General features: G+C 41.6%; 1 protein-coding gene across 2 annotated transcripts; it reads left to right on the top strand.

Moving 5' to 3' along the window:
• The first annotated feature begins 14 nt into the window (after nucleotides 1–14).
• On the top strand, nucleotides 15–18,253 carry LOC136442855 (uncharacterized). Of its 2 annotated transcripts, none has more exons than XM_066439829.1 (14): nucleotides 15–184; nucleotides 9,085–9,302; nucleotides 9,690–9,868; nucleotides 10,286–10,391; nucleotides 10,696–10,796; nucleotides 11,165–11,326; nucleotides 11,529–11,622; nucleotides 11,791–11,854; nucleotides 12,512–12,672; nucleotides 13,023–13,255; nucleotides 13,602–13,659; nucleotides 14,111–14,325; nucleotides 16,271–16,479; nucleotides 17,079–18,253. In XM_066439829.1, exons 1-14 carry the CDS (start codon nucleotides 102–104, stop codon nucleotides 17,287–17,289), a joined length of 2,094 nt encoding a protein of 697 aa, XP_066295926.1. In that variant the 5' UTR covers nucleotides 15–101; the 3' UTR covers nucleotides 17,290–18,253. The 2 variants fall into 2 exon arrangements, with proteins under 2 accessions (XP_066295926.1, XP_066295925.1); XM_066439828.1 differs by lacking the exon at nucleotides 15–184 and adding an exon at nucleotides 4,058–4,310.
• Nucleotides 18,254–18,385: the final 132 nt, after the last annotated feature.

Raw genomic sequence — 18,385 nt, 5'->3', positions numbered from 1 at the left:
GAACTGGTGTGTAAAATGAAAATAAGCCCCGAGGGGAAGTGTTCTCCCACGGTGTGTTGAAATCCGAACTGCTGCATAGTTAGCCAAATGAGGGGGTAAACATGTCGACAGAAGAGAGCAAAGATAGACCTAAAAGCTGGCCGAGGCCGTCCTCGACTGGGTACCGGCTAGCCAGCAACTTGTTGTGAGTATGACGGGTCTGTTACAATACACTGGCGTAGACTAGAGTAGGTGTCTTTCACAAATCAAGCCCAGCTTACGATCAGTATGTTGACCCAAATATACATTATAGGTCCCTTGGCTAAACCTACAAAAGCCATGCAGCGTTGCTGTTTGTGATTCAGGAAGAAGATCACACGTAGTTGTAGTCCCTCAGAATCAACAGTCAGATTTAGTCGTTCCATTCGAAGTCACTCGAAACACGATTGTTTATTAAAGTGTCGTAGGAAACTGTAACTATAGTCTATATTTTTCACCAAATGCCCACGTTATTTTAGCTACCATAGACAGGCGTAGATTGTATGTTTGCCACAAAGCCACGATAGCTGCGACACTGGACTAAGACTTGACATGTACCTCCTTTGTGTCACCAAAGTCTTGCATCAGAATTTACTCTCGTTCCTATTCATGTTAGTCTGTCTGTACACAGTTTACTGTTTACTGACGGTCACGGTCATCTGTTCACGAGTGGACCTGATGTTGATAGATCTTTGTCTCTCGCCATTTGTCAAGCTGCACGATCAAGTTACACAACACAGTAAAATGGCCTGCATGCATCTAAGCTTTGTATGGGTGACTACTTGTAATGCGGTCTCGTCAAATGTTGGGCTGTTGAGACTTTCCAGGTGTTAGTTTTCAACTTGTGCGTGCCCTGTGTGCATTCAAGGAGGTTTTATATACAAAACCTCCTTGGTGCATTAGATGACAACATGCAGCACTGGTCGCATTACCATAAAATCACTCACATCACTGGCTGCTTTGAATGTGGGAATCTAATTCGGAAATATTTCAAATTATCACTGAATGTACCGAATTTATAGTTTCGTGATGTCGCTTAAGTGGGGAGGGGGGTGATTATATTCTGTAGTTTCCTTGACTCTGACAATGTAACTATTGGGAACATTGAACTTTAACAATTGTCAGAGATTTACGATTCCTAGTTTCTAGTCGACTTGACGTGTCGCATGTCAGCAGTGTTTGGTGATTTATGTTAAGATGTGTCATTCTGTCCTGGACCGAGCGCGGTCTTGCATAGACTAGGACCTTCCCACAACAAAAACAAAATAACATGGTAAAGGAAAACAACGTGTTTTGCTGTAGGTCGTGAGCATCTAAACATACAATGGCACGGCATGTAAGGGACACAAGAGTTGTGTCAGCGATTCGTTGTTCCGGACGGTTTGTTAAGGGTTGACAAACGGTCGCGACCGGACAAACGTACCTTGAGGCATAAATACCACAATACATCTTCATGTAGAAGCACGCAAGTAGGAGGAGCTATTCAAGCGCTGTTGTTGTCATTCCCCCCCGGGAATAAAGCGAACAATGACTACTTTATCTCATATTGTGGTGAGGACAGTAGCAGGATTATACGTATCATATTTGTATAGATGAAGGGAAATATTAGAGTAGAGAAAACATTTATATTCTTTTGTGTGTCTGTTGAGAAATATGAGAGGTCTGCATCTTTTGACAATCATGAAATCATCTATATGATGAACTTTACTTAAGTTACAATGTACTAATATGCCGTGACATTTTGGTAAAATCATAACCCCAATGCGAAGCTTGCAGGTAGTAATGCCTCCTAGCGGAATTCGTTCAACGTGAACTTCAACACCAGATGGCATTACAAAGCCCTGTTTGAGTAAGTTTAGACTTTATTCTGACGATGTCGCCGACAAGGTTAACGATGAAATAGCGTGCACTATACTTCTTACCATGCATGAAGCGGGAGGGGGCAATGAATATTCTCCAAGTGGAGGTTGCGGTCGGGGGCGAGTAGTTGGCCCCAATTTCTTTCATTTCCCTCCCTCAACATACCAGGCAACGTAAACAGACCATGATGAGACAATGTACCGTATAGGGCTCATCCCCATTTGGATCAACAAAGATTTACACCTTGGTTTACATTAATCTGCATAGCAGGCTTCGTAGCAAATCTGTGTTTTTTTGCTTATTACGTGCTCTTTTCTAATAGTACAACTCTACCGTTTGGCTCTTTCACATTCACATCTCTTGTTCTGAATACTAGTTAGTAAGACCCAACACTTATGAAATCCTTACTTACACCAAGGAGGTTCAATCCCACCTCCTCAGTGATTAACCTAGAGGTCGGTTGATGTGAATTTCAAACATTCACACAATATAAACATCGGTGCCTAAACACAGCTTTACTTCACTAGAGGGAGTTAGTGCCTACTTCGAACACCTATCGGAGATCAGGGCCAGATACAAGTAGTTATAACATTTGTACAAATAAATCTGATAACCGCGACGCTGAATATATCTAGAATATTTCATTGCATTTCACTAACGTTAGCACAAGCACTAACACAAGCGGGTAGTAAAATAGGCCTAGGTAGCAGTTGATAATCTATAAACAAAACAAAACAGTTTGTGACTTAACAGTGCGATCATTCAGTCATCATTCACCTTCACCTTCACCTAGTCCCATCCTCATCTTGAGGGTCGGGGACCATGGTCGCCTTCAGCACAAGCTTCCTCCATCCTTCCCTGTCCTTCGCCCTCTGGGTACATTCTGCAAGTGACCGTCCTGTCCACTCCTTTATGTCATCTCCCCATCTCCTGCGTGGCCTCCCTCTGCTTCTGGTGCCGCAGATCTTCCCTTGCAGGATGTGGGTTGAGATGTTCTGCGCTCGAGTGACGTGGCCAAAGTACTGCAGCTTCCTTCTCTTTACCATGTTCAGTAGTGTCCTTTGAATCCCCAGCTCTTCTAGCACTGAGTTGTTTGTACGATGTTCTGTCCAGCTGACCCTTAGTAGCTTCCTGTAACACTTCATCTCAAAGGCTTGGATCTTCTGAGTGTCCTTAGCATGAAGTGTCCATGCTTCGCAGCCATATGTCACCACGGGCCAGACCAGGGCTTTCAGCACCCTCAGCTTGGTAGAGATCTGCAGTGCCCTGTCCTTCCAGATGGTCTCCAGGGAACTAAGGGCGGTCCGCGCTGCTCCCAGGCGTGCACTGATCTCACGACTGCTTCCAGCTGTCTCATCAATAATGGCGCCCAGATACTTAAAGATTGGTACCTGCTCCAGCAGGACCCCCTGGCAGTAGATCTTCAGTACTGTGGGTTGTTTTGTTGTTGCCATGACCTTGGTCTTCTTGGTGCTGATCTCTAGACTATACTCCATGGATACAGTATTTACAAGATCCAGCAGCTCCTGAAGTCTTTCCGGTGAGGTCGCAATCAGGCCGATGTCATCTGCGAACCTTAAGTTGTTAATGGTCCTCCCACTGATGTTGACACCAATCCAAGTCATCATTAGCAAATCAAATTGTTCAAATGGAAAAAAAATTATATGTGATAAAAGAAAATTCTCCAGTCGTAAATATACAATCATTGACGTCTGAGGTTCTCGGCAATTTGCGATGATACTCGTGGCATGGAGACCTGCATTAAGTCGCACTGGGTGCATGTAGCATGATGTTTGTTTTGCAGATCCGCATGAGAACCTGCCATACAAAGGCGTTATCCTTAGCAGTATCGTGTATCAATGTGGAGTTGTCCTACATGTCGGCATCGACACGTTACCCACTAAGGACTGAAAACAACACAAACGAGATTTTATGCATGGTATACAATGCCGACCTCACAGATTTGATTTGAGACTCGATAGACTAAACGGCAACAAAATTAGCTTGTTTTGCCATGGACGTTTTGCATCAAATGTGTCGATTTGTCTGCATCAGCTTCATAAAAATAGCGACATTCTCTCTGTTTCTTTCTAAGTCTTCGACCCAGTCCTTGACCCACACCCTTCAAACGTGAATATACCCTAATTTCCCTGTTTTACCAGCAGCACTTGAAGTTAGTTAATTGATTTACCACAAGGTTGCAACACCCTAACCATAAACCGCGTTAACCAATCAGAAGGACGCATTACGCCGGATGGGAGGAGAGTAAACAAACCTTAAGAGACGGTCACGCTGTAAAACTCCCCTGTCGGAAACTTCTCGCTCCATTTCGCACCAGAACAAGAAGCGATGCTGACCAAAGAACACGCGGGGAGACCCAAGAGTTGGCCCCGGCCAGACTCGGCCGGCTACAGGCTGGCGAACTACATGTTGTGAGTACCAGGGTATCATGAAGGCTTTGCCGGGTCAGTCTTACGGTCGTGTACTTAGAGGCTGAGTAGTTGTATACGTGTTTCAGGCATCATTTGCAACATTGTATTGTAAGTTACAGTTTGTTCAGATTTAGGTCAGTGGCAGTGAAGTTAAGTAGCCTGTACCAAGTTGACATTTGGATTCCGAATTTAAAGAGATTGAAATGACGACTGAAAAAATGTCAGTTAGAATTAGAACATGGATATTGTTCAAAAGGTGTCATTTTATCGGGCTATACCTACTGTGAATGAGAAGATTACATTTTTGTACATTATTTTCGGGTACAAATGCTCATTGTTAGATATATATACCTGTGTTGCATGAAGTTTTGAAACTTCATTGAAAGGTTTCGTTGTCTTTTGCCAATAGTAAATTTATTGGCGAGATCTAGACTGCAGACCATGGGCTTGGTGTAACTCAACACGTACACACCTCCCGGTGGCCATAGTTATAAATCTGGGCCAGTATCGTATTTATTTATGTTTGGAGTTTGTCTGGCGCAAGGGCTTATGTTTCAAACCTTTACATGCCTTCACCTTTCCTGCTACACACGATTCGAGCACATTGCATGTTGGCAAACTTTACATGTTAGCACCTTCGCGATCAGAAACAAACAAAAAAGATTTTAACTATTCTGCCACATCGTTTCACTTTCCTGTTTTACGCAAATTTTCCGGCCCTAGTATTATTCCTTTACGATGTTTATACTTTGTGACTATTACGGGCAGAAATCCATAAAGTCTTTTCTTTGAAAAAGTAGCAAAACACCATAAAACAAAATGGTATAATTAACGGGTTCTGAATAAGTCTTCTTCCTGATTCAGCTAAGTTCTGGTCACCAGCGTTAAGTTTGTAATTATGCATTGGGGAATTGTATGGTGGTAGTAAAGGTCTTAAGATCATCCCTTTGGAACCAAACGGATAATTAATAAGAGTCTTGCACAGTTTCGAACAAAAATGTATAATAAAGGCCATTTTGCCAGGCCAGGCAGTACATGCCTGTTAAAAGAGAAGTATTAAGAAAGAAAACGCGTCGTGCTACAAACAAAAATAGCCAAACGCATTGAGAAATTTTCGAACTAGTACATCAGATACCATATTGCACCCGTACATAACTTTATGCAGAAACTACCAACTACAAGGGAAATGACTTGGCGCTTTCATTCAAATTGGTAGATCCACATGCCATTGCTTATCGTGTTTACCTTTAGTCATGTCAGGTAGATTTGATTTGTCGCACTCTTTAGTAAATCTATACACATTTCAGCCTGGATCGCAGTCTATATTTTCCTACCCTGACGTTGTGTACCAAAGCGCTTGTCAGATGCTAAGAACTCCCGCCGGTCAGTTTATTTAGGAACGTGCGTATTAAGTCTTCAATTCCGTTACGGTTGAACAGTGGTTCCTCAAATATTGTGTTATTTGACACTCGCGTGAGCTAAAAGACAAACCAATGGCCAGGTCTTGATTTCTAAGGTAATGGGTTGTCATACAAACTGTAAAATATTGAAAAACTTTATCAATAGATGGTAAAATGATTTTGAGAGCGGCATGTGCTTGAAAGATTTTTTAAGCATGTTCTTTGTGCTTTGGTATGTATTGACCTTGGACCACAACTATTGAGGATTTGTGACTATTTGGGAAGGGAGGAGGAGCGTTGAAGGGTGGATGTGTTCTAAAATGGCAAAAAAAGAAACGCACACACAGTGAAAATAGTTCTTGCATAGCATATTGCCCCACTACTGTACATGACACTCCCCCTTGGTTTGCCCTAACGCTTTACAACTTACACCAATATTGCAAGCGCGGACAGCTTTTTCTCACTTAGTCTAACCTTACATGTCCATTATAGACCACTTGCAACTTTGTAAAAATTTACATACACATTTTTTATAACGATGACGAGATTTCAAATGTTTTTTTTTTCAAGTTGAAAAAAAAAGATTCTTGCATAGATCGACATGGAGATGATTTAAGTTTTGTTTTTGTGAAAATAAAAAGGAATGCCAAAGAATAGTTCATATCAGTATGATAACCCGGAGTTAATCATTTGATCTTACTAATGGGAACCATTCTTGGTTTCTTTGTTCTTTTGCTTTTATTCTGCAATCAGACGACGATGATAAAAAGTATATAAATGGGACGATAAAAACTTATTTTAATTGTAACCTCTCTTTAGCAGTTACAGTAGCATATATTACACGTATATACCCAACACAAGGAAAGTAAGAAGACATATGCTGCTTTGTCACGGGTACTATACAAAGCCATAAAAGTAAAACATCACCGAGCCGAAACAAAGTTTCTCGTCGACAAGCCATTTGCTATTATGAATAGTTTTATGTGGATAACGACATCCTCAAAGCATAGATATTCTACATTGGAAAAACGACAACAGACAAGCAAAAAAAGAAGCTTTTTTCAGCAAATTGAGACTTAAGCACGGTGACCGGTCAGGTGAACGTGAGGTCGTTGACCCCGTGACACACCTGACGCACGGTGTGAGTGTCAGACGACCCGAACCAAAGTGCCTACTTCTACATTGCTCCCTTTTCTTGTAGTCACACATCCTTCAGCTGCGTGCTTTATCTAGCCTTAGATCGCGATGTTAGCGATACCGGGCACAGTCTAAAAGGCTGAGGTATTGTACAGGTCAAAAATAACTGAAACCTGATCAACCGTAACGGTCCCCGAAGTCGTGCGTCTGAAAATGTCTTTTCGACTTCATAAGAGAATTTAGAAACGCGGTGTTCAGATCAAATAAGAATGTTAAGTAAATTGTAGAGGCGTTTTGACACTTCTTTACTTTCAGAAAACCTACAAATTTTCCCATTCTTGTCAGAAACAAGAAAATTCACTGCTAGAAAGTGATTTTACACACACGAAGATAGCGCGCTAGCGAAGACTTGTTGGGAAATTTATGTTTAAAGATTCCATTAAAAAAAGTACCATGAAAAGGTAATGTTGGCTTCCCTAGCCAACTTTTTCATAAGCGTACAGTCGTAGTATGGATAAACGTACACTTTATGAGTTGTAATTAGTCACTACTAAGATTAGAAAGACTTTGCCAGTGTTTTGGCAGTCTAGAGTCGACCCATAAAGTCGACCCTTGCTCACAGTAATGTCAACTCGCGTTTAGATATATGGCCAAACATTTGCAAACTGCTAAAAATTCGACTGTGCACGTCTGACGCACTGAAAGGTACCTTAGTTAGTTTGAAGGGAGGCGTATCCGATCGGCGGATCTGTCTACGGAGGAGTTATATGTTGGCCACCTGTCCATATTTGCACTTTCGCGCTCCGACAAGCACGAAAAATAGCGGTCATTTGACAGGTCAATACCTTTCTGAATTTGTCATGAACCGAGAACCCTTTTCTGTGTCTCAATAGTGCACATCCATCACTGTTTACTGAGCTGTACAATAACCACATTACAGATGTACTCGCCTCCCGGCAAATGTCGGCTGACCGGTCACCGACAGTGTCGTTTGGATATGACGTCACAAAATGGCGGCTGGAGCACGAAATGGCGCCGCGCGGCATCATCAAGGTGTAATTACGCGGGTTGAGAGTCGTAAATCTGCTCTCCACTCCTACTCTCAGGAATTCTTTTCCTCTCAGTGTGCTCTGACTGTAGACTTAGTGGTTATGTGAACCTCTTTGGCACTATAAACTTTTGTTAACTTTTGAACCATGGGTGCAATAAAACATTGTTCAACAGCCTGCAATAAATTCACTTAAGAAATTTCAATTCTTATCAGTGAAAAGAAATACTTGACTACTGGTTTTGTCGTCTTCTAAGGTCGCATAGCCCGGTCACATACAAAAGTGGCTGATAACCAGATGACGTCATTACGTTTTATGATGACGTCCACTTGTGCGTCAGTGCGCTTGCGAACAGTAAAATCCAAACGTCAGGTTTTTCAGAAGAAACTAAGAAAAAAGGCTGCTTTAAAGTTACAAAACTAGTGATTTCTGATTGATTTTAATCTTCAGCGACTCAAAATGTGTTCTACAAAAAAAGAAACATGAATAAAAGTGTTACTGGATATCGTGCGAAAAAGGGTAATGGTACAGTCTAACAATATTGTCCTGTTAAAAACAAAATAATCTAATAAGTATGACGCTCAGATATATACAATGTAGGTCCAGACATTTTTATCTGTCAAACTTCACACTCCTATATACATTCACAACACGGGGTGGACATAAATCACACTTCAAAATGAAATGAAACCATCACTGACAGTTTCAATGTACATACTCGTACGTGCTTGAGAGAACACACCTACACTTTTGCTATTGTTGACAACTGTGGGCTATTTTTTGCATTGCATAAGTGACCACATTGGGCCAGTTTGGCTGGTTTAGTACCAACAAAACGCTTAAAATGAGACCCTTTGAAAGGTCGGGGTCAGTTTTAGGAAAGTGATAGGAGCCACTAATGTTCTTCGAGATTACTTTAACTCGTCAAATCCAATGGTCCACAATTACGTACCATACATATGGCATATATCAAAGTGAAAATGCACATATTACATGTAATACTTTTTTCCCAATATGCTATGCGTTCCTTGTAAGATCGCTTCAGCATTGTCTTGTAGAGAATAAAGATAGGAAAACATTACGTGCTTTTGGATCGCTTTGCCACATTCCCTGTGAAGAAAACAATATGTTGACAAATATGCTATAATCGTACACTCGAATTCACTGCGAATATCATCTTTCCCATAGAGAGAACAACATGTACCTCCCAATCGAAGAGGGAGGGGAGGGGACCGAGACCACGCCCTCTCTCGGCCGCCGTGCTAACGGCATCAACAGGGGCTCGTCCCGAGGCACGAGGGTGGTGTGGCGGGACGTCAAGGTCGTGGTGGAGGACAAAGTGCTGCTGAAGGACGTGGCTGGGGTGGTGGAGCCTGGGGAGATACTCGCTGTCATGGGACCTAGTGGTACGTTGGGTTGATGGTCATAATGATCATAATTTCGATAAATTATATTCTAATTTTTTTATGGTACTAGTCATAAGGTAATCAGATAATCATAGCATCCTTAGATCGTACCTAACGTAGCAAAGGATTCGTTGGTCATGGGCAGCGTCGAACGTCTGCGGAACCATGTTGCACTCTCTATGAATAGGAAGATCACAGAGACGAGAGGGGGGTGTAAAGTCAGTCACGTTTGGGACCGCATTCTTCTTGCCGCAGCGCCACCACGCGGCAAGAGATAGCAGCGTCCATTACACCCTTGTGAAGGCTGCTGAAAGGTAATTGGCGGTGGTTGTGTTGACATGATTCTACTTGGGCATTACATGAGAATCTCTGGCTTTGCTTCAACAGGTGCAGGAAAGACGACCCTACTGAACACTCTGGCCGGCAGGATTCCTGACTCCAGTCTGGACACGGGGTCCATCACGTTTAACGGCGAGCCGCTCTGCAAGAGACTCAAGCGGCGGATCTGCTACGTACTGCAGCAGGACATCTTCTTTGCCACTCTGACGCTCAGGGATACGCTTATGGTGAGTTTGTTATTGATGTACCTGTAAACTATGCATGTATGATAATAGTAATGCTGGTTAGTTGGTTATATCTTAAAGTGTGTTAGCACATGTTCGTTTCTCATAGTACAAAACTTCTCGATCATGTGAAGAATAGTGTCCAGCGCCCCCAAGTATGAATCAACGAATCAACATAGAAAACGCGCCTCAATATCAATGTCGTTCTTGTAATACAATAAACATTGCAAGAAAGCCGTCGCAATAGGTAGACTCACGATATCCTTGAAGCTTTACAACAGTTTCAGCACGAATGTCAATGTTGTTCTTGAAATATTGTTCTTGAAATATAGGTAGACTCTTGATATCATTGTTCAAAGGTTTACAACATGTACAGTTACAGTATTAATGGCATCTAACTCGTGTTGTTGACATGACTAGTTCACAGCCATGCTGCGGCTGCCAGACGCTATGCCGTACGCTGAGAAAGTGAAGAAAGTCGACTGGATTGTAGACGTGCTGGATCTTAAGAAATGCCTGGACACCCGTGAGTCAATCTTACCTTTCAATGTTCTGACGACAACATAAAAGTACATAGTTTTCGATGAACTTCTGAAAGGAGCATTAATAAAAAGAGGTACCGACAACCTTGATGTTCCCTTTTGAATACCACAGCAACTTGCAAAGTTCTATATCATCAATACAAATAGCACCATTATAGACGACAATCTGTCGATGTAGCATTGAGCCATGCATTCCAAATTTCTATTCATGTTTTGAATCCATCTCTTGGCGCGATGTCTGTTATTTTCACGTACAGATAACCTTGTTTATTTGTGTGTTTCTGGCAGAGATCGGAAATGACCTATCGCGGGGGCTGTCGGGAGGAGAGAAAAAGCGCGCGAACATCGGGTGTGAGTTGCTGACAGACCCGGCCCTCATTCTCCTGGACGTACGTTCAACATTGCGTTTTATACAAACGAGCATATTATCCAGCAGGACACTACGTGAAAACTGTATTAGCTAGTCCTACTGGTATACAAAGTAATGATAAATTCTTATTTTTTGTGTGTCGGTATGATAGCCTGTTGCTGCTGGCAGCTTTATTTTGGTTTAAACATGTTGAACTCTCTCTTTGTAGTGTTGTTTGACACTTACTAGTCATATATCAGATTGTTAAGTGATTAAAAAGTAAACCCATATATACTGGATGGCGATATCATATTCTAGTACTTGTTTGTCAATATGGAACATAACTTTTAGTATGGACACATCAAGTATGAATCGATGTCTTAAAGACAAATTCCTTTTCCTTCTAAGGAGCCGACATCAGGTCTTGACTCCAGCACCGCCCTGAGCCTGATCCGGACGGTGAAGCGACTCGCCATGTCCGAGAACAAGACTGTGGTCACCACCATCCATCAGCCGTCCTCACAGATCTTCAAGGTGTTCGACAAGCTGTGTCTGGTTCTGAATGGAGAGGTAGATGATTATGCACTTCTATATGTACTAACGTTACGTAACGTACGTTACATATTAGTATTCAACACTTCTGAGGTATGGATCGAAGGAAATCACTAATGCTAGCTAGTGGTTAACGCAGCAATACTTCTAAGTCTCGTCATGTGCATGGTCAGCTTTATTCGTTAAACCGAATATGTTACACGTATTTACTACATTTCAGCTGGCGTACTTCGGAAAAGCGAGCGAAGTTTTGGACTTCTTCGAAAAGCTAGGGATGCCCTGTGAACCTCACTACAATCCGGCGGATTTCATTTGTAAGTTGACTTCGTTATTTCCTTCTTAGTTGATGTTTCGGGTGGGATTTATGCCTTTTGAATCATAGCGTTCCTAAGAATACCAAAACTTTAAATTCAGCTTTGTAAAAATGAACCTTTGTGGACATTTACATATAGATCACTAATTTCACTATTTTCTGTTTTCAGTGGAGAAAATGAAGGACAGTAAAGAGGTTGAGCTGAAGATCCTAGCTGGCTCGTATGAGAGACGGTATGTCAGATTTCATATCAGCTAGTTAGATAACATACAATTTATCAAACTGTCACATAAAGCGAACATCTCAGACAGGTACTTAGATAATCTACCGTTTGTTCTTTGCTGACAGAGCTTAGCTCCTCATCAAAACTGTATAATCACATAATGTTCACATTAACATGACTGTATTTTTAGAGATGATACGCATGATAAGATTTGAATGAGCATGATGGTTTGTAACCAATCTCGAGGCGTCATACACCAGTTTGGAATTTTGTCAGTAAAAGCTGAGTAAAACCAGACTGATAGGCTTGATCCGCTCACACAGGGTTCGACCCCTAACTCTTATTGATACGAATGGCGCACGTGTTTTTTTAACGTGCTGGAGGCGTGACTCTCCTCAAATACAGGACCCCCGAATGACTGCGTCCCCTTCGTATAGCATGTTTTCGTAAAGCTGAATTTTGTTCTGCAAGGATAGAACAGATGAATGCTGTTCAGCACCAAGGAGAGGTTCGAGTCGGTACAACACAGTTTATCGTACAAAAGCACCACTACTACTTTCATGCAAATATGCAGCGTTTGGCAAAGGATTATGACTATCATACTTTTGACAGCATGTTTTCGCAAAGTAAAAGCAAATATATAGCTTGTTGGATGTTTCCCCAACAGGAAGACATGTAGAATGTCCCCGTTAGGAGAGACAGGGGGCTCTGAACTCGTGATCAGACGTGAAAAAGAGCCTAACCCAAGCAGCAGCAACGGAGGGTCCACCTATGTGCAGATGGACAGCGAGAAAGGCACCGCTACCTACTGGGCTGACGGCTCGTCAGGTTGGGACTTAAGAGTTGCTACATTTTTTAAGTATATTTGAAATTGTGATAACATAGGGATGTGCCAATACCACAACATATGAGAATCTTGCGTTTAGTATGAGAGAATATCCTGTAAAGCAATGGACTAAATGTAGCTTCACCAAAGTGAAAAAAGTATCGTGTAACGTTGGGACAGTCATAGTAGATATACGTACGGATATATAGCTGTCCCATTTTTGGCTGAAGCAGCACAAAGAAAAAGAAGTACCTACAGTCATCACATGGTCTCTTTGAAAGAGGCACCCTATACAAATTATATATATTTGCTATAATCTCTGATACAGTTTTGTAATCTTTGTTAAAACTAGGGCGGGAGTGGAGTTCTCAGAATGACGACACTCCTGACGAGAAGCAGGGTAAGTGGCCCACCGGTTTCCTGACGCAGTACCGCGTGCTGACTCAGAGAAACTTCCTCCAACTTCGACCCAAGATGTTGAGTAAGTGGAACTTCATCCAGACCTTCGGGATCGGCTTGATCATTGGGCTGATGTGGTTCCAGGTCCCTCACAGCGAGGAACGGATCATGGACGTGGGAGGAGTGGTAAGTGGGGATACTGTCAACACAGGAGTCAATTCTTTTAGTCACTTTCCTGCAATGTTAGGGATGGTTTTTGTAAGGACAAATTCTATGGCCAAATTGGAAGCGCTATTTTGGTTATATCGTACGCTATGTTAGCTAAATATATATATACTGGTTACGGTTGGGATAAGAAATGAACGGATTAGTATACGTGGTTAATATGCTTAATATGAGATTATATATATATATGTGTGTATACATACATGTAGTCTATGGAATATTAAGTTATAGGAGTAATGTATTAAGATGGCTGGTAGACATTTAGCATGTTTTTGTTGTTAACGTGTCAATTGTTTTTTTTCCATAGCTGTTCTTCTGCGTCATGTACTGGGGCTTCGTTTTCGTCATGGATGCCCTTAGCGCATGTAAGTTTCTTTTCTTTTTTCTTCTTCTTCATAAACTCGTGATCTCGAACCAGTTTAGCTCAAATGAACTCAATGAACAGATGAGCTAATCTTCCACTGGTCGTGACAGGAAGAAAGACGTTATGTACAGTATTCACAGGTTCATTGTACAGGGGAAATTTCCCTAGCTCTTTTCGACAAGCACAGTGAACAGTGGACCATGGCTTAACGTCCCGTCCTAAGGACTGCGACCCTTTCCGGTAGCGTGCATGTCGGGTGAGCGACACAGCCGGGATCGAACCCGAGGCTTCTAGTTCCAGAGGCAAGATCGCTAACCACTGGACTACGCACGCTACGCACATAACTTGCCATACATACGATGGAATTCTATATGATTATGCATATTACCATTTTGTATTGTCCATGCCTAGTCAGTAATATGCTTAAACCAATATCAAACTCTACGTTACAGTCCCCATGGAGCTTGTGGTACTAAACAAGGAGAGAGCGGCTGGGTACTACCGACTGTCCGCCTACTACTTGGCCAAACTGACCAGTGAGCTCCCGCTGACCCTCCTGCTGCCCAGCGGGTTCCTCACGCTGTGCTACTGGATGGCCGGTCTCAGTTCGGTCGGACCGTTCTTCGCCACGTGGGCGGTCCTTATGCTCAGCTCATTGGCTGGACAGGTAAAGACACTAGACTTTTTAAAGTATAAAGGAAGACCTATCCTACTAATTCTGTGAGAGTTGTGCAACAAAGGTATGCTGCCTTAAGATACACCTAAACTATATTTTGTTATCTTCGCCGAGTACTTGTACTCGGAGAAGATTATGTTTTCGGTTGAAAAATCTGTTGGGTGGGTCTGAATGTATGTCAGGAGCATAACTCAAGACAACTTCAATGAATCTTAATGATTTTTGGTAGGTGTGTAGTGGTTGTGTAAAGGAAGGTCAAGTTCGAAAATGGTTTACCTTGCGTTTTTCAATAGTACTGCAGCGGACTTTGCATTTTTTTGTGTTTGTATGTAGGCAAAAAAAGTGACGGAAACGTTGATGGATCTTCATGATTTTTTGCAGGTGTGTAGATGTTGTAGAAACGGAGGTCAAGTTCAAAAATGGTTCCCCTGGTATTTTCCGTCGGTACTGCAGCGGGCTTTGTGTGGATGTGAATTTTCTTGTGGACAACATAACTCAAGAAGCTGTTGATGGATCTGTATGATATTTAGTGGATGGGTAGGATTTACAGAGAGGAAGGTCAAGTTCGATAATGGGCCTTCTAGCGGGTACCAAAGGTACTGCAGCAGAGCTTCAAAATTTAGGGGCATATTTTCTGAAAGTGCTATGGTCATGATTTTTGTGTGGTAGATAGTTCATGCCACAGAAAGTAAGTTCTGTAAATTTTGGCCCCCTAGCGGCTTGTTAAGAACTGCAGTGGTTGTTTTTGTTTTGACATTGGGACATGAATAACTTGAGAAGGGGTCGACAGATCGTCGTGATGTTTGGTATGTAGAGAGCTCGGATGGTGCTTTACATTATCAATGACTGATTATGCAAATAAGGAGCTAATTTGCATAATTAGTAAGGAAAGTTTTTTAACCCACTGCCTTTCAATGGGACATGGGACAGTGTCAGGTCATGTAAACAGATAGCCTTGCATAAACGTACATGTAGGTCAAATAAATAAACTATTCTCCAAGCAGAGGTGTGGGTCCTGCTGGTTTTTGACGCATTCAGTTTAAGCATTTTTGTTCAACACGGTTGGCGACATACCGAAATAGGGACAAAATAGAAAGCCTGACTAAAAACACCTAAAACGTGCCAGATTCATTCTATTAATATGTATTGACTGTACTATTTCATCATCACTTTCAACTTTCAACACTGCCATATCGAACCTTTGTGGCCCATATAATATCAACATACTCACATTTTTTCATGACCAGTTATAACATATATCAGCACACTCTACACATATACTAATCCTGTACCACCAAATGATTTGTAACCCTATCTAGACTGGACTCATTCGCCCAATCATAACGTCCAAATGGTATGGTGCATGATCAAATTTGCAGGGGGTGATAAGCACGTAAATATTCATCACTTTCCATAATAAGCCTTGATTATTTGGCGAAGATAATGTGTTCGTGGAACTCTAGTTTGTAATAAAACAGACCTTTAGTCCAAGATTTACATTGAGAGTATGAAAAGTAATGGTACAATATGAGCTTTAACATGTTACACATACGTAAATGTAACTATTAGCTTAAAAGAAAGGACAAATCTTAAACACAGTACAGGAAAGTGAGCTTCTGAAGAAACACCCAAAGCCAGCGAGTACATATCAATACGCTTGATCTGCAAGGAAAAACCAGATGAATGCTCTTCAGCACCAAGGAGAGGACTGAGTCGATACTACACATTTTACCGTACAAATGCTCCACTGTTTCCCTCAGTTACTAACATTTTTTGCTCAGAAGTATGTTAGCCATTTCAAACAGTAGCTTTCACAGTACCAGTAACGTCTTGCTAACGTTTTAAGGCTTTGTTACTTGTTGCATTATAGGGCCTACGTGTAGATTTCTATCATAAAGGCTGTACTTTTAACCCTAGTATTTTCTACCTCCCGCAGTCCCTGGGTCTGTTCATCAGTGCGGCTTGTCTGGACTTCCAGCGCGCTGTGACGGTGGCTTCTATCTTCATGATGGGATCGTCTCTTCTGGGAGGGTTCTACACCACACAGGTGCCGCACTGGCTGGCCTGGGTCAAATACTCCTCCTTCATGAACTACGCCTTCCACGGGATGCTGTTGATACAGTTTACCCCAGACAACCCCTTCAGGTAGGTAGTCCTTCCACTTTTCTAATGTACATGTGTGTAACAATTTGTGCTGATTTAACAATAGTAAGAATATGCTCGACGGTGCGGTGAGTTCCCCACTGTGCCTCCGAGTTTACGATGGACTACAAACCATATTTTGTATTATCCACTTGCCTGAATAACCTCCTTTTGACCCCCAGTGCATTCCCCTACATGATTCTACCTTGCCTATGATTTACTATAAGTAACTATCTTTTACTGTAAGTAACATCTTATCTTAGCAAGAAGAAAACGCATTACAGATTAAACAATTTACAATGTGAGTTAACATTACATCCCTTGATTATGAGCTACATGTACGTGAAGCTCATTTATGGGTACGGAAACTAATTTTCAGGAAGTACGTGGCACATCTAACACAACGTGTGTTTCTTCACTTGAAAGTTCAACTGTGTTGGTAGAAGTCATTCTGGAGGTGAACTGCAATTGCCAACACAAAAAATGCTCATTCCTTGACAAAGAGTGGAGCTGATCAGTCGAAAATTTGGGTAAGTCCACTTTTTGTGTTGGCAATTGCAGCTCGACTTTGATTCAGAACATATATTTCTCCTCTCCTGCAGTTGTGCCCCACCGGCGACCTCTGCCTTCGAGCTGTGCCGTAGCAACAGCACGTTGAACGGCACGGTGCCGGTCCTGCCGTCCGAGGCCATCCTGGGCGGCCTGAAGGTGGACCTGCCCCTGTACACGGACATCGCCATGCTGGTGGCGTTCATCGTGGTGTTCAGGGCACTGGCCTATGTCATCCTCCGCTTCATCTACAAGCCTAGATAAGCTGCCTGCTTTCAACCGCGGGCTTTGAACGGTGCACATTGCAGAACAAACAATGCAAAAGTCTTGAGCTAAATCTTTTTAGAAATTCGGACCATGAACTTTATTATCATGCAAATAGTACTAAATGTGTGGGCACTTTACTTTCATATCCACATGTTAGCCATAAGGAAATATGAAGAAAATGTTACGGTAAATTTTGACTTAAAATCTGCACTTATTGTTTTTTTACCTATTCCTCAATGAGCAAGGTTCAATTCTAATCAAATAAGTCAAAGACGATGAGGAAAAAGATTATACTTTTGCCCTTTCACTAAAAGAGCAAATCATTTGGAATGTTTTGAATTATGACTAAATCAATGGTTAAGATATACCGCACAAAAACATGAGCACATGTATAACAGAGACAGTTCACTAAGTGCGGTTTGATATACCCATAAGCAGACGTTTTGTAAAAATTGGTTGTTACAAACTCAATATACCAGGAAATATACCGTTTTTAAGAATTATTGCATGGTGTGGGAAAATTTGTAAACTGTAAGGTTGGAACCTATGTTACATCCCCCAGCCAAGAACCACACAGGGCTCTGTGAACCAGTTAATGTTTTTAACTAATGATGACAGTATTTTCACATACACTCTAACCATCTTACCACAGTGCATGAATTAACTTATAATCTTGTATATAAATCTTTTTATATTTCAAAATGCAAACTGAGTGTAACAATTTGTGATGCAATTGAAACAGTGCCTTAGTGAAGCAACCAACAGTTATTATTTGCCAATTTGTTACATATGATAAGTTCATACTGATTGTGTATCAAATGTCAAATGTGTACTAATACTAATAAAAATGGAGAACTTACATGATAATTAGGATGGAAAAATATTACATTCCAACATTGTATATGGAATACATAAATGTAAAGAACAAGATAAACAAATTAAATCACAATTTTACTGATAATGTAGCTTCTGTACGTGTTTCCTTCATAGCCATCTTTTCCATTAAACTATTTGCAAAGGTATTGATTAGGTGAAAAACTGTAGAATATGGGTTCTTTCAAAATAATGGTCACTGAGTTTCAGCACACAAAAC

Source organism: Branchiostoma lanceolatum, chromosome 10, assembly GCF_035083965.1.
Source record: "Branchiostoma lanceolatum isolate klBraLanc5 chromosome 10, klBraLanc5.hap2, whole genome shotgun sequence".
Taxonomy (NCBI): Eukaryota; Metazoa; Chordata; class Leptocardii; order Amphioxiformes; family Branchiostomatidae; genus Branchiostoma; species Branchiostoma lanceolatum.
The sequence above is the reverse complement of the archived record's forward strand: the minus strand, read 5'-3'. Positions and strand labels throughout refer to the sequence as shown.